The 23,342-nt window shown below is 38.8% G+C and overlaps 1 protein-coding gene across 1 annotated transcript in view; it reads right to left on the bottom strand.

Annotated features, from left to right (window-relative positions):
* Window positions 1–23,342, bottom strand: part of LOC118176870 (ubiquinol-cytochrome-c reductase complex assembly factor 1) — a 56,130-nt gene continuing 32,788 nt past the window's right edge. Inside the window, exons 8-10 of the mRNA XM_035344146.1 lie at window positions 8,051–8,269; window positions 6,525–6,638; window positions 1–1,855 (exon numbers count right to left, since the gene is read on the bottom strand). Coding sequence (XP_035200037.1) covers window positions 1,721–1,855; window positions 6,525–6,638; window positions 8,051–8,269 — 468 coding nt within the window. The 3' untranslated portion in view covers window positions 1–1,720. The remainder of the gene's footprint in view (window positions 1,856–6,524; window positions 6,639–8,050; window positions 8,270–23,342) is intronic.

The raw sequence follows: 23,342 nt of genomic DNA, 5'->3' as shown, positions 1-23,342 counted from the left end.
TAAGATACACAAAGTAAAGTTTATTTTGGTACTTGGTATACTTCACTCCCATTAAAAATAAATTAATCAGCAAATTCCTACACAGCTCAGCCTTCTTTTATGTAAATACAACCCAGCTGTAATGAATTACAAGGTGTTATTATCTCACATACACTGTATAATACTTCACACATAAGAGGTTTCTCTGCTTAGCTCAGCTTTCAACAAAAGCATCTTAAATAAACTGCAAGCAAGTTGTTTGGTCTGTAATGTTTTCACAGAGAAGGGATACACCTCACACATAGAGGGTTTCTTTACATGACTCATTTTATAACAAGTTAAACTGAGGAAGTTCGGCTTGGAAAAAAAAATAACAAAATGCCTTTTTTGTATAGAGAAGGTTCCTTAAGTGAAGGCTACAAAAATGCAGGCTAGTGTTTGGGAGCCTATATTCTGCATCCCACTGCTCTTCACATAGAGGAGGGATGTCAAATATTCAACAAAACATACAATATGAAGAAAATAACGTCATAAAGAACAGTCACAGCCAGGCACAGTCACACTTTCAACAGAAATAACATTTCATCAACTAAGAATCATCCTCCTCCACTTTTGCTTAATAGTGTTATTAGGAATACACCCTAATATCATAGAGCTTATTCTTATCAAAGTCACGTATGGCCCAGAAAACACATACACATCATTTTTACCTAGACTGGCATTTATTTATTACAGACTACAATTTTAGACATGAGAGAAATGAAAACTGTTTTTGTCACTGACCTGGAAATAGCCTGGTGAACCATCCACCTACGCAGTACGCCTCAGCCTCTGCTGATTTAATCAGTGGAGCTATTGCTCCCGTAATTACTGTGTTGGGGTAATTTGCTTGCACAGCCATATAAACTTTTAATTGGGGTTGACAGCTCTTGTTGAAAAACCCTGGACCACTGCACTGGGGGTGGGGGACAGCACAGTCCTATCCCATTAAGAGCCATGGACAGAAACATAGATGTTATTTTCATGAATAAACTCTTAGACCACAGCTCTCAAAAGAATATGGAAATATCAGCATGGCAGAGCTCCTCTGAAATACCAAGTACTCTGAGGTAGCTTATAGCAACAGCCCAGCCATGTTTCAGACTTTTTACCCTCATTAAGATGGCTAGAGTTAGAGGGGGGACCATGCATCTTCCTATTCCTGTGCAAAGAGTTCCTAAAAAGGATTTTCATGGAAAATCCTTCAGAACCTGATAAAGCAATTCTTAACTCTACTAAAGCAAAAATGTGCCATGCCATCTTGATATCAGGCTTTTAGAATATATTAACATCTAATATGCAAAGCTCAGATCTGTATTAACAACCATTCAGTAAGCAAAGGAACACCATACAGTCTGTATGTAGCAGCTCTCTAAATGAGGCAAAGGACAGAAATGGCTTCTGGAGATAATTATAAGTCATGGTAAAACATCTGTTTTCCCGAAGATGGAAAGCAGGTCTTGCAATTTGTCTGCAAGGACCAGGCAGTGCCATAAAAAGAACACAGGTTCCCAAACCAACTAGCTTTATTCACAGGTGAATATTCAGAAGAGTAAGGCTGTCCAATTTGCTATTCAGTTACCACAGATAAGACATCTACTTAAATATTATTTTTTTCAACAGCAGTTTTCACTTCCTGACCTCACAGCCTCTGCCTAGTTCAATTTCAGGCATGCTTCCCAAGCTGGTTTGAGAGATGCTCTCAGAGTCCTTCGTCATTGTAAACAGGGGAAAGGGGCTTGAGGATGCTGCGTGCGTTGTTCTCCACAAGAGGCCTCCAGCTCACCTCACCCGTCAACAGCAGGTCCTCCCCGCTCAGCGCGTCCAGGTGCTGCACCTGCAAGAGACAGGGTGTTAGTGCAAGGCATCCTGACACTCATTAAAGGCTCTCAAGAGCTATGCAAACACGCTACTTTCTGGTATACTTTGCCATTTGTGAGAGGTAGACTGAAAAAGATTTATGACCGCTTAAGCGTTACAGACAGGCTAGGAGCTAAGTATCTGCAGATTAACTGGAGTTAACTGTGCAAGGTTGTCTAATTCCTTAGCTAATGCTTCCTCTGGAAGTTTGGCAACAGGACAAAGAAGAGCCACGCAAAGTAACATGATTCATTTAATCTTCCAAGCAGTTAATTCCAATGACACACTGCTAGTACCATTATCTGCACGGAGTGCTCTCATAAAAGTGGTTTCACATAGACCAGGGCTTTTCCCTGTAGGAGAAAACCTGACCAGCAGGGAACTTTTGAAATTTACAAAAACGCATAGGCTGATGAAGGAGATGAACAGGGAATGAACACTCATTCTTACACTACAAGAAATAATTGGCATCAAATGAAATTTAAAGGTGCAACGCAAACAAAACATTTAAGCAAAGTAGTGTTGTCACATAACATAGCGTTAACACATTGTAAATGCCATGCTTGCTGCCACAGGACACTGCAAGCACTGGGGTGAGGGAAAGGAACTAAAAAGTCCATCAAGAGGCATTAAAAATTAAAAACACCACCTCTGGCTCAAGAAGCCTGAGCACAGATTGCTAAGAATCAACCAGGGAAGTAGCACACGCACTTGCCCTGTTGTTATATTCTTCTCTGGGCATCCAGTAATAGCCACTGTTAAAGACAGGATCAGCAAGAACACATGTGAAAGACATCTTACACAAGGGATTTCCAATGTTTACTAGCAATAAAAGATAATCTGACAAGGAGTTTCTCAACAGAGGAAAGACATCAATGGCAACAAGGATCAGACTGAAGAGCCACCTAAGCACAGCATCCTGTTTCTGACAGTCCATAGCAGATTCCCCAGCAGGAGTTGAATACAATGCATGAATGCAATGTTATTTTCCTTATTTTCCCTCCCTCACAAAATTGGTTAGTACAGAGATTTTGAGCTTCAGGTTGTTGCTCTACATTTAATAACCCTAGACAAATTTATCTTCAATAAGACTTGCCAGTGACATTAAAACCCATGTACAATTTCAGCATCCCAAGCAACCTGTGGCAACCTGCATTTCAGCCTTTCCTTGCTTTATTGGGCTTATGTAGCAAGGTTTTGATAGTGGGGGTGGGGTTGCATGGGCAGTCCCTGTGAGGAGAGCCCAGGAGCTGCCTCATATTAGAGAAGAGCCAGCTCCAGCTAGGGGACCCAAAAGGGACCGCTGGTGGCCAAAGTCAGAAATGCTGCTTACACCGCCAGAGAGCACAATGATTAAGGGAAAACAAACAAACAAACAAACAAACAAAAAACACTGCTGCACAGCAGCAGCTGTGAGAGAGGTGTGAGGAAACGCAGAGAGAACCAGCCCTGTAGCCACCAAGGTCAGTGCAGAAGGAGGGCAGGAGGTGCTCCAGGTATGGAGCTGAAGCTCGCCTGTGGAGAGGCCCATGGTGGAGCAGGCTGTACCCCTGCAGCCCATGGGTATGACAGCAGAACAAATCTCTATGCTGCAGCCCATGGAGGAGCCCCACGCAGGAGCAGGGGATCTGGGGGTAGCTGCTGCCCGAGGGGGACCCATATTGGAGCAGTTTGCTCCTGACACATGAACCCTGTGGTACGGAGCCTTGTGGGGAGCAGTTCCTGAAGAGCTGCTGCCTGTGGGAAGCCCACGCAGGACCAGTTTGGGAAGGACAGCATCCCGTGGGAGGGACTCCATGCTGGAGCAGGGGCAGGGAGTGACCGTGAAGGAGCACTGGAGACCAAGCATTTGGGACTGACCACAGCCCCCATTTCCTGTTCCCCTGTGCCATTCAGGGGAGGTGGTAAAATGGGGTGAATGGGGGAGAGGTGTTTTTAGTTTGCTTTTAGTTCTCACTGCTCTAGTCTGTTAGTTGCAGGCAATAAATTACATTAATTTCCCTACTCTGAGTCTGTTTTTACCCCGATGAAAATTGGCAAGTGGTCTCCTTGTCCTTATCTCAACCTGTGAGCTTTTCTTCTTTCATATTTTCTTCCTGTTCTTTTGAGGAGGCAGAGTGAGAGAGCAGCATGGCAGAGGTATGTGTTTCTGGTGGTTTTACCGTGCTAGGCAGCTGAACACCACAACCACTCTCTCACTCCCCCTCCTCAGATGAGGAGGGGAAGAAGTAAAGGAAGAACAACTCACAGGTTGAGATAAGGATAATTTAATTAAAGAGAAAAAAAAAAAATATATATATATATTTATTATTACAGAAATATTATTATTAATTAAACAATTCAACTAAAGGGAAAAAAGGGAAAGGGGAAGAGGGAGGGGGAAAGGGAATAACAAAACAAAACAAGTAAAGGCTATGGGGAAGTGCAGAGGAAAGAAATTACTCTCTACTTCCCACAAATGAGCAGTGCTTGACCACGTCCTTGAAGCAGGGCCTCAACGCACGTAGCCGGTGTTCGGGAGGAGGACAGACGTTTCCATAACGGGAGCCCACCCCTCCCCTCTTCTTCCTTTTTCCACCTTTTATTGCTGAGCGGGACCCCACATGGTATGGAACATCCCTTTGGTTGGTTCAGGTCAGCTGCCCTGGTGATGTTTCTCTCTCACTTTTTTGCCCACCCCCTAGGAGGGATAAAGAGAGTCCTGATGCTGTGCCAGCACTGCTCAGCAGCAGACACAACACCGGTGTGATACCACTGCTGTTCTAGCTACAAGTGCAGAGCGCAGCACTGTGTGGGCTGCTGCAGGGAAAGTTAACATCCCAGCCAGACCCAGTGTTGGCGTGAAACTACCACACTCACTCACCTTCCATACACCTTCCAGATTTCACAAATCTATTATTTCACCCTATTTTTCAGGCAAGTGATTATAGTCATTGCTAATGCAGAAGCTGCTTCCTATCATCTTCATTGCTCTTCTCTGAACCTTCTTTGCTCGTTTTTTCTTTTTTTTTTATGTTTCGTGATGGTTGGGAGTCAAACTCTTTATAGGTTATTCAAGTAGCTTTACAACACCAAATTTTATTTTCTTTTCCTTCCTTAGTAGATCTGAGCATTTGTTTTACTTTTTTTAAACACTACTGAGCATTGAGTTAACATTTACATGATAAAACTATAGTCTCAAGGACTTATTCCTGTGTGGTCTTTTGACATGCTAGAGCTCTTCACTATAGACATACAGCTGGATTTGTTTTTCTCCTTAAGTGCACCACTTTACAGTTGTCTGCGCTCAATTGTATTTGCCATTTCTTCATGCATTCACTGTCACAACTTCTTTCTGCAATCAACCCTTTCCTGCGTTAAACCTTGAATTTTTATTTATTGACCCCTATTATCTATATTTCACAGTTGCTTGTCTATGGAGTACCTTCACTCTTCTCCTGCGACTGCTCAATTTCTTTTAAAAATAATAATTGGTGAGATTCTTTATTGGAAGTTTCCTAAAAATCTGTAAAGACTACATAAATCAAATATTCACTGTCTACTGCGTCAATGACATTTTCAAGCCACTGATTGGTGAGGCATGACCCATCTTCACAGAAGTTGTGCTGCCTTTTCTCTTATGTGCCACTTTTATCTGTATGGTCACTGTTTCCTATTTGACTGCTGACAGTTTCTCTCCTATCCTCTGTGTTACAAAGTCTACAAAGTTGCTACAAATTCTCTACTTGGCAATACTTTCCAAAATTACCTATTTTTATGCTTGTTTATTTCTTGATAATCTTAAGTTTTAAATGTTCCTACAGCTTCACTGATGCTAAGCATCAGCAACCTTAAGCATTAAGTCTGTCCCTTCTGAGAATCCTGCTAGCAATCCAGAAGCAACCTCAGTCCCTGACAAATTTAAGTCCTTCACTTGCCATGCTGTTTTCTGAAAGTCACAATGAATACACCTCCAAATCTCTACCTGGTCCTGAATGCAGCACTGGAAACATTACAGAGAATGGTGCTGTGGAGATACTAGTCTTCAATTTTCTGTCCCACAGTTACAAACTTCCTCCAGTCCTCTTCACCCTTTTCCTGTCTTTGGTACCCACCTGGACCATATCCACAACGTCCTACCCAACATTTCCTAAAAATCTGGTTCAGAAACTTCCTAAGAGTTGAGAGGACAAACACTGTTTAATATATTTTCCTCCAAGTAATAACTAAAAGAAACTGGAAAACAAAACCTTTTACATATTTACATACAAAGATCATCAGAAGAATTTTAATCACTGCATGCTAGATACTTCATTATCAAGGATTCCAACTCCACAGCATCAAGTATAATTCTACAGCAAACTGCAGCTCATTTCTGATGTGTTTTGTTCAGTCCCAGAAGTTCAGTATCAGAAGATAGCATGGACCCAGAAAAAGGAATACAGGTTTGCTTTCAATCCTCTGTGAATTTCTCTGTAGTTATCTTTCATCAAACCACAACGCATATCAGTCAGTTTTTACATTTTCCTTTTCCTCTTAAAAATAATCAACATTAAAAAAGTGATATTGATAAGGAGAAATGAGCTACATAGTATGCAAGCAAAAATAAATATTTAGTATACCAACCAAGAGAATGAAGAGAATTCACGCTATGAGCTGTAGCGTACCTGTTTGCGCACATACTCTACGAGTAACTCCAGATGCCGAGGGTCCTCACAGTTCCTGTTAAAAAGGTTTCTCCAAAGAGCTGCTGCCAGAACATGATCATCAGACAAAATTCCCTGGAGTATAGAGGTGGGTTAAAAATTACTTGCCAACTGACAATATTAGATGCCTCAAAGCCCACAGCAACTACGGACAGCACATATGAAAAGGCATCAACATCACTCTTTTTGCTGAATGAAAAACAAGCCTGGTCTTAAATTAAGTAATTTACAGAGCGGTCTGTAAAAAATATTCTGGGAAGTTAATCCTGAAAAAAAAAAGCTAGGTTAGGATATTCCTAAATGCAGGAGCTAATCACTGCATTTCTGTTATGAAAACCATGAAGATTCTTTACAAAGAAGAAAACACCACCTTACAAAAGTTTGTGAAGACCATGACAATTGGAGGATGTATAATCCTCCAATTATATACTGGAGGAAAACGATACATAATATGATGTTGCAGAGAAGTAATGAGGACTTTGCTATTTTGCTTTGCTTTTATGTTTTTCATTCTAAATGAGAAAAAGAGAACTCTTCATCAAGAACTATCTAGATATCCAGTTAAATCTAATATTAAATTTGGCTTATAGAAGAATCACATCCATGACCACCTTTTCTATAAATTCTCTCCAACTTTTGTTGTCTTTTCAGATTACGTGATGTTATCACCATAGCCTCATAATTCCTGTCTCTGCTGACAACATTTGCCAAAAGAAAGAGTGGATTTTTAAATATTCTGTTAAAAATAAAAGAGGTCAACGTTTGTCTTTAATTTAATTAGACATCTTGTTTCCAAAAAGACTGTCAACAAAAAGAGTAAAGAAAAAAAGAGACAGACACATCGTGGCAACACTTAAAACTAGATTAAAAACTCACATTCATAACAATGTCCAAAACTGTATGAAGTTTAAATTTAAGAGACAACAATAAAGCATTAATAATGCAAAATAACCATGTGAATGCAATATCACCCTGTGAATAAGAGCATATGAAGAACAATAACCACTAGAGGAAAAAGGAAAAAAAAAACTACTAAAAGAGCTGATGCAATTTTTTTTTGTCCTTGGAAATCCCATAGATGCTTGTGCACAGTGATACTTTTGCCTCCCCATATTGATCAGATACTTCCTATAAATACTTCCTCATTTACATGCTCTTTATAAATGCTCTATTTGCTCTCAAAGTATAGCTGAGTACAATGGGACTCAGGAAGAAAATTATTTACTGACAGCAGGGACAGTAAAACAGAACAAAGACTATTCCTTCTTCTATGTCCAATGGTTTAAACCAATATGTCAGGTGCTTTCTTTTTTCTTTAAATTACTGTAATTCAAGGCATAGGATGATCACTAAAAAGTTTGCTTACAGTGTAACATTTCTCCAACAATACATATAGCAAATGCTTTACTCATCTGCAACATTCTGTGTTCAGCGACTTAGTTGGGTCTATTTGTTCTTGCACATTTCTCTGAAAACATCCTTCTTACCTCATCATATCCAAATAGAGCTGCATAGAAATTTTCTACCATACTTCTCAAATCTTCCTTTAGAACAACAGAATTAATCTGAAAAATAAAGGAGAAAACCTTCTGTATGGGTTCTAAGGAAGAGGTGATGAAAAAAATATTATCAGTAGGAAAAGAAGAAAAAGCACTTTGGCCAATGTAAGTTAGGATTTGGCTGTAAGTAATGATGTTCGTATAAAGATTTTAGAACAATGTGAGATGCAGCTCAGTTAAGTCTGTACACAAAAGAAAGACAAAGTCAAGGTTATGGCTATGAAGTCAAGGGATGGCAGAAAAATCCTCAGCCACCATTGCTGACACATAGCTATGTGAACAGAGGAAAAGATACAACTGGGTGAAGAGTGAAGGCAATGCTGTTCCCTTTCAGTAGCAGTACAGAACAAGATAATGAAGACTCCTCTGCGTTTTAACTATTAAGCTGCTTTTCCAGATCTTGGATTCATTCATACAGAACTTTCAGAAACTGAGTTTTTTTCAATTTTTTTTTATTTTATTTTTTATTTTTTTTCCCTAAAGTATGGAACTCAAAGCTGGGCATTCTCTCACAGTAGAAATACCATAATACTAAAGATAGCATCCCTACCACTTCTTAATATTACTTCTCAATATTGACTTGTACATTTGGGAATCACATGAGTTCTGTTCCTACAGCATCTCAGTAGAAATTCAGATGCACTAGTTATTTACTATGACTGAATTGCTTTCAGTTTGTGATGACACAGATACTTCCCCTTATGCTGTGTGACTCAGTCTAAGTTCCACACTGACTTTTAACTAAATTTAACAATTGCTTAAATATTTGCTGGTATAGCCTAAACTAGTCATTTGCTTGCAGAACTAACCCCTATATGAGCTTAAGACAGAACGAAAGGAGATCAGCAGAGAGAGGGCTGAAATAACTCACGTGCACCTCCCTCTGGCAAACCATCTACTTCTTTTGCTTGTATTTTTTTATTTCTATCAACAGAATGGTTTAATAAGCAGTTCTTCTCCTGAGGGTTGAGCTATGCTTCCATTGGTCTTTGTTTGTTTGTTCTTGTTTTAAACAGACTTCACACGCAAAGATAATTATCTTCATACCTGCATACTAGCAGAATACTCAACTATGAGACTGCATCTTGGAGGCAGGTTTTATAAAAAAAATTGTCAACAGGAATACAGGGTAGAAAGTCAGTTCTACAATGGACTGAGTATTATTTCTTTTTGATGTACAGCTTATCACAAGGCTAAAGAAAAGCTCTGAAAACCTTGCATATTTAATATCTTAATACTTATGAAAGTATGAGCCATGTCCTAAATTCTTAGCAACCTTAAGGGTACTCAGCTTGGTGCTTTCACAACAGGTTTTCTATCAAAATGTGAATTAGTTTCTGCCACACTAGCAAATCTCCAGTTAAATATTCTTCCATTAAACCACTATCTTTTTTCATGAGTTGATTTTTATAGAAATGTATATAGTGCAAACACAAGGAAAATTCCTTTTATGTCAGTTACTCATATTTTCCCATTAATATAAGCTATTAAAATTCATGCAGATATTTTATAGGCTATCAAGATTTGGTGACTGGTTATTATTGAATGTTTTTTAAAAAAGAACTAACCATAAGAAATCAGAGGGTTAAATGATGACTGCAACTTCTGTAATGACTTAATTAAATTTTTATTGAGTACATAAACTATGATGTCATTTCTACCCAACCATGCTCAAACTTTCTGTGTATGTCAGAAATCGTGGTTTTTCTCAATAGAACATACTTCTAAATAAGCTGCACTTCTACAGCTCTAATAAGGGGGAGCAGGTCTCATGTAACACACTCAATAAATTATCCTTCCATTTTTAAACAAACAAATTCCATGAGTTATTATATATTTGCCACGCACTTTTTATGACATAATAAAAATGTTACCTCAAGGATTACTTAACACATACTACAAATGTTACAGCAGGCAACTGCAAGGGGCAAAGAAAACAAATAGTCCCATTACAGAGACAAGTCCTGGACTATACTTCCCCAGGGAAGCAGCCCTCTATACTAAAAACAAAGAGCAGCAGCTTTAAGTTAGCAAGAAACAGATTGATGAAGGAGATAACCAAGTTAAACAAACATTGCAATAAATACATCTTAAAAGACAAACAGTTTAAAATATAAAACGTGACTTTGGGGATGGAGCTGTATCTTAGCAATAAAATTAAGTTTAAAGGAATAATGCAGCTTCTGAAGAATACAACAGCAGAGGTTAAGTACAAACACTATAGGGGAAAAAACCCACTTCTTTATAAAGTAAGAAAAATGAGCAAATCTTAAACAGGGTTTGTTGGAAATGCTTCCTCTTTTCAAAGTTCTATATGTTCTTACTACTACCAAGTTTCATGATCTGGCTGGTCGTGATTCTGCTGATTCTTCCACAGTTCATTATTAGGAACAAAAAACTTCTAGACAACTCCAAGTGAGTAATTGCTAATAACAAGAAAAAAAATCCATAACATCTGGAGCTCTTCTAGGGACTCAGCCCCTTTGCCTTCTTTGCAACAATCCATTGTAGAACTGTCACCAGAATAAATTAATGTACCATCACCTAAATTAACACACAGAACTACCTTAGTTCATATATATTATATATATATATATTTTTTACATCTTCCTACTACACTGCAACTTTTCATTAAAACACTCCATGATCCCACATTCTGCCTGCCAGACTACAGCGTGCACACTGCATTTTCGTTACTATATCGCAGTGAGAAATCTTATCTTCAGCCTCAAATTCATTATGCATCGTTTAACAGCCAGATGCTGAGTCTTACTGCTACATCGGGCAATTTACTATATCAAGACCCAGTTAAGGGTTTGTATTCTAACAAAATTTCTAGGAAAGTAAGAGCACACTGCCTTATTGTACTCATTACCCATGTATGGAACTATCATACATATAGGTGTACAGTTAAAAAGAAAGGTGCTTTAGGATAAGCCTATACTAACCGCTCTAGTTGGATGGAGAATGTTCTTTCATAATCAATCTCCTCTTCATCCCTACCTACCAGCTTTGGTTTACCCTGCAGAGAAGTCTGTTTCAGAGTGCAGAAGCTGGAAAATGTGCTGGGGTGTGCTCTGCCTGCTAAGAGATATCCAGGTCATGGGATCAGCCCAACACCAGCAACACATAAGGATTCAGCCCATGTATCAGGGATGCTGGATCATTAACTGTTTCCCTCAACATGTATGTTCCCACTGCGCCACAGTACCCACTCGTGTGGACATAGCTGCCATCTCGACAAGCTATGCTACTAGAAAGCATTTTAACAGGAGTATCTTTCTGTTATGGTTTTTGCCAGCATGTATTGTGACCTTAAGCTACTTTAACACATTAATCCAAGCATAGACTATAAAGTCAGAAGGGACACTTCTAACTCACCTTGTGCAAGCACTAGTCATTGAATTTCATGCAGTAATTCCTCTCTTTAGGCCATAAGTTATGGTTGAACTAGATTTTTTTATGAAGAGATTTCAGCCAGAAGAAATGATTAGATCATAGAACCTGACCCTCTGCATATCACAGGCCATTACATTTCACTGAGTTCCCTCTGTACTAAGCTCAGTAAGTTGTGTTTGGCTAAAGCATATCGCACTCACAGTTGAACATGTGTATCTCATTTCATATTTGGATTTTCTGGCTTTAGCTTCCACCTCCTCATTCTCATTATACCATTCCTTCTAGAATAAAATGTTTCTCCTGTAGAATGCATTTGCTCTTGTGCATGTACACAGTAAATGTGTCACCACAGTCCTCTTTTCAAACTAAGACAAGGTTGTTAAGGTAATGTTCACATTAGGTACACTGATGTACTGCATCGTCAGAACACTCCCAGAGTAGTCAAATTTGTAGTAGCAAAGTAGTGTTTTATGCTGATACAGTAAAATTAGTCCATCTCTTGCACAAAACTAGTCACACAGCTCTGAGTACCCTTCAGTTGTTACTAAGGAGTCTACTCTGAGGACTTCTATGAATTCTGTGATTCTATGACTTCTGTTAGCCATGCTGCCACAAACATGAATCACTTCTATTTACACTTCTGATTACTAGAGCAGTCAGTGTCAGCAGGAGTTCCTGAAGGACATATAGTACAAATCATTCACAATTATTTTTTGTCGATTCTCAAACATTCAGACTTTTTTTTTTTTCCCCAGACCTTCTCCAAATCTGCATTTGGAAAGAATGACTTATTATATGTATTTACATTAGTTATAAATAATATAACCACATGCAGTTATATACAGGCTTTTAAGTTTTTGTTGACCTTTTAATAAATGCACATGGCATAAAATGGAAAAGACTGCATACAACCCTTTTACTTCTTCTAATAACATAACTATTACTTGTAGGACAGCAATTTTGAAAGGGACTGAGAATGCAGCTAAGATCAAAAAGATTAAACTAATAAAACAGATTAAAAATACCTCCATAGCAAGGGGATGAAAATGCTAGCTCCTTCAGGCAATCTCGCATAGTTGTGAAATGACAAAGATATTACAGAAAGTATTTTTCCAATCTTTATTTTTTGAGTCTTTTATTAACCATCCTGTTTCTTTGTCTGCAAACAAGGTCAAGCTTACTGGCTTGAAATTAGCTGCGGCTGTGATTCCCCATACACTTTAAAACAGTAAATTTTTAAAATAATCTAATTTTCTAATTAAGAGACATTAATTTCGTAATGTACCACAGAAGATAATTAACTTCAGAGAACAGTCTTTAAAGCCACCTTAAATGTTCAACATAGTATTAACCTAAAAAAAAAGCTAAACTTATTTTAGATTGTATCAGAACCAGTTCCTGACAAAACCTTCAATCTATAAAAACATGTTCATGGAAAAAGACTTTGGCATGCTCTGCTACCTTCATAACAACTGTACAATCATCAATAACACACCTTAGAGCATATCTGTTTTTCAAGCAGACACAGAAAAGCAAGTTATACTACATTATCTACAGATTTCAGAAAAACCTGATGGCCACCCGTACTAGACGACTAGTATGAAGAAAATAAGGTATGTTTCTATATTGCAGTCTATTAATTTGGAAACTTTGCCATGGTAACAAGTAAAAATGCAGAGTAGGTCATGATACAATCCTAATTATATTAAACATATGGGGGCTTATTCTGAATTCTTCTTTTCTCTGTAGTATGTGGCTGGCAGAGCTCATTGACAACCTTTCAAGAGAAAGATCATGGAAGAGGGGTCACATTGCTGTGCGCTCTGTCTAGTTGGGCTGATTCTGTGTAAGGGTGAGCAGCTGTAGAGAGTTTTTGCTGTAATGCCTCTTTTAAAAAATCTACTTGCTAAAAGCCTAAAACGGATCATTAAAGTGTTTCTGAATGAACCAGAAGCAAGAATTCTGTCTGAGAAACTGAAAGGAAGCTACACAAAGAAGCTTAAAAGAGGCACTTGGAGAAGACAGTAGTAAAGCTAAGTAAATTATTAGGGTAGATATTTGACATGGGCAGGTAACAGAGATCCTGTAAAAGTTGGCCTCATTACTGAGACAAACTTGAATAACTATGAGGAAGTCACACACACTCTTTAGTAGGAAAAGAAATGTAGTGGATCAGACCAAGGGTCCACCCAACACACAACAGTAGCCAGATAGACCAAGTGAAGTAAAGAGTGCAAGATTATATGTGCTTCCTCAAAGCACTCTCCCAGCCACTTTCAGCTCAGGGCATTTCTCAGCCCTTGAGATCTGTTTATATACTAACCTTCAGAAGGTCTTTATTTCAAGCATCTTATCCAGTGAACTTTCTGCATCTACAAGATGCTTCAGCAAGAAGTTCCCTTGTCTACTACCCGTGAGGAGAACCACCATCTCCTGCTTGTTTCTCTTTAAACTAACACCTACTAGCTTCATCTGATGGCCAAGATGCTTCACTGGATGAGGCAGTGAATAAACAAAGCTCTGTCACCACATCACTACCACCCAGCATTCTGAGAGTCCCTCATATTCCATGTGGTACGATCTGCCCATAGAAAAAGATTTAAAACAACTTGACAAAAATATAGAGCAACAAAATCCCTGTGCTCCTCAAGTTCTAAACTACATGAAAAAATATTAGGTAGCTTTTAATATGATTGCAGAGCCACAAAAGGTAGAGTCAATTGTGAGAATTATTTCAGGAGATCCAAGGAAGTACAGACTGGTAAATCCTGACTTTCATTAGTACAAAGTAGTAGAAAAACACAATAATAAATTGATTAACAATCACAGATAATTATGAATAATTTTCAGTGCTGATAAAGGTACTATTAGTAGATGTTAAGATAAAGCAATCATTTACAGAAAAAAATTACAGAACAACGTACCCTTACTTAACAGCTACAATTCAAGAAATTAAAGAGTTTTTAATGGAAATATCTCCAAAATTTCACCTCAACATTCAGTAGCAGAGAAAGACAAATAAGTTTCATAAATTAATATGAACGTAATATAATATTATGAACGTAGTACAAGAAGAACCTCTTCCACCCCAAATCCATGGCGTGCCCGTACATAAAACACTGCACATAATACCTTTTCACATCAGAAAAGATATAAAAAAATAAAAACAACAAAATACCAAGAGGATTAGACATATGAGAGGATGCATTAGTAGTATTCATGAAGGAATGAGAAAGATGGAGAAGGTAAAACCATGAGTGGTATAGAGCAGGTAAACAAGGAATTACTGCTCTTATAAAACAAGATGTAGAAAGAAGCTGATGAAATGTCCAACCAATACATTAAAAACAAACAGGAGTATTTTCTCATGTAGAGAAAAAAATCTCGTTAATTTGTAGAAGTCATTGTCACAGTACATTAATACGCAAAAAATATGAAAGGGGTCAAAAAAGGACTACATGTTCATAGAGGACTGCTCTGCTAGTAGACACTAAATATGACAGTCCGTATGCAACTTTCATCTTACACATCAGTGAATGCTGAGAGGACATACCAGAAGTCATGCTACGTTCTCTTTCTCATACTTTTTCCCAAATATCTCTGGTCATTGTTATAAGCAGTATACTGGATCTTCACCTGACATTAGAAGATGACTACTTAACATGTTCCATTTCATTCATTTTTTGCTGATATTTGCAGAGAGATTGGCATCTCTTCTGTCTGTGTATCTGTTCCTGTCCTAACTTGCAGCAACACAGCCACAGCCCATTAGATGATCCTGGATTCCAGTCATCAGGTCACTTTGCTGACTTCATAGAAATTCATCTGAAATAAGCTAGTGTGATTAGAAAAAAAATGCTATCTTTAGCATAGCTTTTCGTAATCTTACGGGAAGAGGCTACATTTAATGCACAAATACAAGAATGATCTTTTTCATACCAAATAGCATGTTTTCCTTAATTATTTTCTTGGAAAATAATCTTTCTCCAAGAAGTTTCCAAGTTTCTGTTGAGTAGGAATAAGCATGTCCCCCAGAGCAGTTGCCATTTCCTCTCCAAGAAAACCCTCCACATACAAAAAAAGAGTTCATTTTATTTCATTTCAAAATTGAGGAATAACTGCTAGATTCCATGCAATTAGTAAGCCTAATCCTTGATGCTAACACCTAGTACTGCTACAACCTTTATCCAGTGACTGAGGTCAGGACAAATGCAAACACTCACTCTCACTATCTAACTTTGAAATTCATTTCTGTAGTGTCCAGCAGCCTGGCTTATTTGTGTTTGCTCCATCAGACTTCCCACTATTTCCTATCACAGCCCTGTTCATACGTGACCTGCCTGGCATTCTCCCATCAGTTCTACATTCGAGTAAAATTGAAAATTGAAGTCACAATACTCTCACCTTCTACCAATATTCTGCACCTTCTGGTTTCAATCATAAGCTGAGAAAAACCCAATTTCCCCAAGCACTCCTCCTCCCCAGGGCTTCAAACACACGCATGCCACAGAATAGTTAACAGTTAAATATTTTCTTGCCAATATTTTAAGAGTGCAGAAGGTTCCAAATTGCTGGTAAAATAAACAATGCCAGACTGTGAAAACTCCTGCCTGCCATATACTCTGATGTTAACAAGAGTTTCTTTATTACTGTAACCTTTCAGAAGAGAACAAAAATTATTTCTCTACCCTAGTTCTGCCCTCAAGTTAAAGGCAAAGGAGAAAAGTGAACCATGAAAAAGCCGCATGGTAAGATACTGTGAGTTTTCCCTCTTCTGTATTTCATTCAGACTTGATGCTACCGTGGATAAATTAACTTCCAGAATATCCTAAAAGAGTGATCAAGGATTTTAAAAAGGCAAAAATTTCATTTTGCAGTTTCCCAAATAACACAGATGAAATGTAGATATGCACTGTCTTCTCCCCTGCAAGTACAGAATTAAACAGGAAACACAGAAGAGGAAATTTAGGATACTCTCAGACTTTTTTCAAGCTTCTTGTACACAGCTCTGTCCTTTTGGCCTATCACGACAAACTTCCATCAACTAAATGTGTCTCTATAATTTCCTCAGTTTCGAAAACCAAAGTCTTCATTTAACAGCTACAAATAGAAGAAAACATTAGTACCTTTAGCATGAACTAGACAAGTGAATATATAGTTCAGGTGATATTCCCAGGACAAGTGGTCATTCTCAGGAATGCTGCTTTCTGTTACCCTCCACATATATTTGGAGTTATGCCCAAGCCATCCAAAAATGAACTCAGATCAGTGTTGCTCTTTTCACATGTACCAAGACTTTAGTGACACAGTCTTCCATCCACATTACTCCATACCACAAGCTGAATCTCCCTTTTTATGTTCAGTCATTCTTGTGGCCACAAGGCCATCCGATTAATTTGAAAATCAACATGATGCTGGCAACATAGATCTCTTTGTAAGATCAGATATGCTGGTATTCTGGTGAAATTGTTTTAACCTTTTGCATTATTTCGTACCCTTTGAATATGGAGTCAAAAACATTCAAGTTCTAACAGAAGTGTAATGATAATTATCTAGTTAATACCAATACAGAAAGAGCAAGTGCTGTGCATGATCTGAAACAGAAGAAGATAACTGAGGACAAACAAGGGAATAGAAAGAATTGAATTTACTGAGATTCCCAAAACAGCATGGAAAACAGAAAAGTTTGCTTATATGTGTACAGAAACATTGCTTATATTAAAGGAGTAAAAGACAGCAAAGGAAAAAGCATGAAAGATAGCGCTGCAATTACTGAATGCATTGTATTTGCACCATTTATTTTACTGTGGGAGTTGTTAGCAAAAGCAGTCAAAAATAAGGACTTCATAGAACTGGCAGTTTAAGAACAGATAAAACGGGCAGGAGAAGTCAGAAAATGAAGTAACAAAATAAACTGAGCTCTAAGAAAAACATAAACATTTGCAATCCACTTACCTAGCCAGACTACTAGGCACTGCAGTAGGTACATTATAAACATGAAGACATTGCTTCTGCAGCAGAATTTAAGACCGTACTTTGAAGAGTTGTACAACTGAAATGGCACAGAGCTGCATTCAGGAGAAGAGAGTGTACCCTCAATAAGACTGAGGACAAAACCAAGTTAGGTGGAACTGTGAATCTGCATGAGGGTAGGAGGGCTCTGCAGAGGGACCTGAGCAGGCTGGGTTGACAGGCCAAGGCCAACTGCATGACATTTAACAGGACCAAGTGCCGGGCCCTGAAACTGGGGCACAACAACCCCAGGCAGCAGTGCAGGCCTGGTGAATAGTGGCTGGAAAGCTGCCTAGTGGAAAGAGACCTGGGGATGCTGGTCAATAGCCAGCTGCACAGGAGCCAGCAGTGTGCCTAAGTGGCCAAGAAGGCCAAGGGCCTTCTGTCCTGCATCAGAAATGGAGTGGTCAGCAGGACCAGGCGGACGTCAGTCTCTTTTCTCAGGTGACAAGGGATAGAACACAAGGAAACCATCTCAAGTTGCACCAGGGGAGATTTAGATTGGATATTAGGAAGAACTTCTTCACAGAGGTGGTGGTGAAGCATTGAGCTGGCTGCTCATGGAAGTAGTAGAGTCCCTGTCCCTGGAGGTATTTAGGAGGTGTGTGGATGTGGCAGTGAGGGACATTCATTAGTGATGAGACTTGGTAGGTCTGGTTGATGGTAGTACTTGGTGATCTTAAAGGTCTTTCCCAATCAAGATGATTCTTCGATTCTAAGACTGCTACCAGCCATCTCCCTCCAAAAACCACTAGAGGCAATTGAAACACAAAAACTCGGGGAGATGGTCAGATTTAACACCATAGTGAGTGACAAGTAGACAAATATGATCATAGCAGTAGTTTTCAGAAGACACATGAAACAAGTCTAAGTCAAAGAAAGAAAAAGATGAGGCACAAGAACTGAAATGGAGGAAAATGCTGAAGATGGCAAACATGCAACTAGTACTTAGCATGGGAAAGCATGTGTTCAGATAAAAAAAAAAAAAAAAAGATCTAAAAGAAATATCTGGGATTGAGAGGATCAAAGTCATGAAGATGCTTCAACTTTCAAGAATAGGTTTAAAACAAGCAGAGAAGAAGACAGATCCTGAGCTTTAATTGTGGACCTTTGCAATATGAGGCTGCTGGAAGAGTGTGACAAACAGAGGCAGCGCATGCCTGTGTAATCAGTGAAGCAGCATGGCAGGGATGGAGAGCAGGCGCAGCTGGCACCAATGACTATAAAAGGATTAGTTGATCATCAAAGAAAATGAGAATGGGGAGAGGTGGTGGTGCCACTCTGACATACAGAAAGGAACTCTGCAAGGAAACAAAGAATTAACAGAAGACAGGTAAAAGGAACAGGTAGAGAAATAGACCAATTCTTTAAAAGATAGTTAGGAAGTTAGGAAGGGAGAAGTATGAGACATACTGACTCAGCAATTGTGAAAGCAGGTGAAAAATCTAAAAAGGGAAAAAAGGTACAAGCTCAAGTGAATTCAAGCATCAAACACTTCATCTGTGCCCTGTGGAGACAAGGCCAAAATTTGTGCCAAATGTAGGACTTCAACCACTCCTTAGTTTGGACAGAATTAGCATTTGGAAACATTCAGTGGAAGCTGAATGTGTACAGAAAACAACTGGCGTGATGTACTCCCATAAAGCCATCAAGCTGCTATATTTCATATGAGTTACTACGTTTCTTTCGGGGTCAAATGCTCATGCCCAGATAGTACTATCTGACATGGCATTATTCACAGATAGACATGCCATGATAGGGTGGCCTAACAGCATCTGCAGAAGAACCAGAGGAGGATTTTCAGCCCTTTCATGTCAGCCCGTCTGCAGCATCCCTGCACCATACTGGAGCCTTAACTAATGCTTATGTTATTGTCTTTCAAGACAGGCATATACCACAAACATAAAGAAAGTTTAAGTTATACAGATTTTGAAGAGGAAACAGAAGATACCAGGGACATTTGGCTGGCAGTGAAAAGCACAAGCAACCATATGATCAAAGTATATGGGGAACCTCTCAATGGTTTGATTTAGAAGAGACATTGGTCTGGGTATTTTTCTGTATTGGAAAGGGAGATTAAAAGTGTATATATATTTTCACTGCAACGGCTTGGTGTTAATAAAGAATTACATCCACAGGAGATACCTTTCTTCAAAGAGACTCCAAAGACTTAGCCAAGCTTATCAGTTGATCACAGTTGTGGAATTCTGGGACAAACTCCAAAAGAATAGAGAGCTGATAACAATTTTCAAAACACCTAGCATAACACATTCCACCCTGTACTGACCACAAGCAAAGCATAAGATGAAATAAGTGATACACAGAGCAATGACAGGAACCAGGAACACTGAAAACCTAACTGCTAACAGTTCTGCTGAGCCTGGAAATTGAGACAGGTTCGGTATAGATCACTTCCCTGTTTCTGCTGTCATCTCTACACTGTGAAAATAAAGATAGTGTAGTTGTGGTCAGAAGCAATTCCATTGCTCAACATTTGAATTCTGGGAATTATATTATGTTCTGGAGAATTTGAGGAACATGAGGCAGCAGTTAACACCTACAACCACAGCACGGTAAAATCAATTTTGGCATGTGAGTCACACAGGTATATGTGGCGAATAATGAAAAAGGTATTTCTAGAAAAGGCACACGGCAGCTTCCAGTGTAGTTTTTGCAGGCACCAGAGGGAGGCACAAAATAGATGAAGAACACTACCTTAGGGCAACAGAATCCAATACATCTGGGAAATGTATTTATTTATTTATTTATTTATTTTTAATGCCAGACTTTACAGCAAACTGGGACAGGTCAACTGCAAAGAACCCAAGCATATATTATACATAGATTTCAACACCAGCTATCCCTGGCAAATCTAGAACAACTACAATAAAAAGTGAACACAAGAAAGACCCCATTAAGCTCTCATCACTTTGCTTACTATTTGTTCCAAACCTCTTCATGGTCCAGTTATTTTCAAGGTAATATTGCACACACATGCATCTGCCTGCTCACTTAAGTTAATAAGATTTCCATAATCAAATTATACTAAATTTACTCTGAAAGCAGTACCTGGTGCTTTTTTGCATTTAGGAAGTGACTGGAAACTCACTGAGAACTTTGGAGCTCTTTGAGAAAGGATCAAGAGTTGATGCTTCTATTCCTTTTTTGCTTGTATTTCTGTTTCTATTATGTGCAGATAGACTTCAAACAATAAGAATTAGATTCTAATTTTGAATATGGTGTTCTGAAACTACTTCTTGGTGACATTCAGAAGGTGAATTTAGGCAAATCAATCAAAATTCGTATCCTACTGATGAAGGAAAAACAATGCTTCAACCACATACAAACTTTAAAACCAGTTTCTTAATTTCCATAATATTGAACTTGACCCTAAACATGCATTTCTGGCTTACCTATTAAACCTTCAATGACACTAGCCAATAAATTGGCATTTTCAGGCCACTATATTCAAGACATCAGAGTACCTCTAGGTGGAAAATATCTCCAAAAGGTTGCTTTTTTTAAAAAAAAAATCGACTCTGCTGCATAGATGATAATAATTCTGAAATTGTATTCATGCACACTCAACATGCAACAAATAAAATATGTTTCATTCTCCCCTCTGAATCACACAAGTCCTAGGATATGGTGTGACCCCATCATGCTATCCTACTCAAAATATAGTATTGATAGCTAGATGTAAATTTTTTTACCAAAAACTTTATAGGCTGTTAAACATCCTCCCTGGAGTATATTTGACCACCAGGTAGACAGAAGTTAAGTGTCCTGTTTAAACTAGTCAGGTTGGGTTCCTCTCGAGGAAATGGAGAGGAACCTGCAGTTCCCAAAGGACAACCCACCCTGTCTTGAGGTGCAGGTTTGATGGGCCCCTCTCTCTTTCCATGCTCACAGCATTGCTTCAGCTCCAAGACCCTTAATGGACTGCTTTATCTTGCTAAAACAGCAACAATAATCCCATTTTCTACAGGACTTGCTTTCTGTCTGTTATGTTAATCTCAAAGCCCTACTCTCATACTGCTAAAGAAACAGACCCTACAACTGTGATTTCAAAAACACTTTAACCACCCAAAGGCAGTATTTTAAATTCACTGTGTATGTCCATAAGTAACACATTTCCTATGTGCCCAGGAACATGTATCCTTGGCACAAAGGATCTTCAGGTCCACAGTATTTTACGTTCTAAACACAAGTGTGTTATACATACATGGCTTCGCTACCTAGAGAATCAGTATTGTGCTTAATCTTCTATGTGTGGATTAGTTTCTTAATACAGAGAAGAACCATCATCATCTTAAATGGGATTGAAGAACTGTCAATTAGTGTATAATCCATGATTCTAACCCTGACGAACAGGGGATGGAGAACCCTTGTAACAAAGAAAATCAAGTGAACACAGGTATTATTGGACCCACAAGAGGCGCACAGAACTGATGCAGCTTGGCTTTCATGCTCTGAGGAAAAGATCATGTTCTGATTTTAATTAGCAAACACTGACGAAGTAGAAGTGCCTATGTGACATTGCTTTGATTTTAAAGAGCTGAATTGGACCTAATCTCACAAGGCCTTTGCATCCACAGCCCAGTTAATCTTCAGATTAGATTACCTACCTCTGTATAATTCAAACATCATTTTTTTATGATGTTCTTAATACACTACATTTAATTACAACATGTCATACAAGGCTTGCTATCCTATTGAACAAAAAAGCACAAAAATGTATACGGCGATTTTCAATCTCAATACTTTGAGAAGGTGGTTTTTTTCTTAAAATAATCATCATTATCTTAACATTTTTCTCCTTAAAATGTCATAGTGAAGTTACACATTTTAAAATATACAGACCATTTGAAACTAAAACCTTTCCTCTTTAGCCTTAGATTTTTATTTTAACTTTTTCAGCTATACTAAAAGTTCTCATCTATCTTCTATCTCAGACTTTTTCTGAAAAAAAATTACTACCTTCTCTACATCTTTTGCTTCAGTATACTTCCTTCATCTCGACTACTGCATCTGCTATGCTGTCAGAATACTACATACACTTTCCTTCTGCCCCAGATCTCCCCTGTTCTCCCATGATAATGTAGTTTCTGTTCTGTGCATCCCAAATTGACTCCATGACTTTCCACGAGATTTTAAAGACCAGCCTGAAAGGGACCCCCCTGAGTTTTTAAGTGTAGTAGCTTCCCACTGTAGGTCAATCAACTTCAGTAGTTCAATTCATACAAAGACTGCATTCAATCTTGAAATTTTTATCAATTTTACACCATATCACAGAATCACAGAATCACAGAATAGTCTAGGTTGGAAGAGACCTCCAAGATCACCGAGTCCAACCTCTGACCTAACACTAACAAGTCCTCCACTAAACCATACCCCTAAGCTCTACATCTAAATGTCTTTTAAAGACCTCCAGGGATGGTGACTCAACCACTTCCCTGGGCAGCCTATTCCAGTGACTAACAACCCGTTCAGTAAAGACGTTCTTCCTAATATCCAACCTAAACCTCCCCTGGTTCAACTTTAGCCCATTCCCCCTCGTCCTGTCACCAGGCACGTGGGAGAATAGACCAACCCCCACCTCGCTACAGCCTCCTTACAGGTACCTGTAGAGAGTGATAAGGTCGCCCCTGAGCCTCCTCTTCTCCAGGCTGAACAACCCCAGCTCCCTCAGCTGCTCCTAATCAGACTTGTACTCCAGACCCCCCACCAGCCTTGTTGCCCTTCTCTGGACTCGCTTGAGCACCTCCATGTCCTTCTTGTAGCGAGGGGCCCAAAACTGAACACAGTA

This window comes from Oxyura jamaicensis, chromosome 20, assembly GCF_011077185.1.
Source record: "Oxyura jamaicensis isolate SHBP4307 breed ruddy duck chromosome 20, BPBGC_Ojam_1.0, whole genome shotgun sequence".
Taxonomy (NCBI): Eukaryota; Metazoa; Chordata; class Aves; order Anseriformes; family Anatidae; genus Oxyura; species Oxyura jamaicensis.
This window is presented reverse-complemented; position numbering and strand designations above follow the sequence as displayed.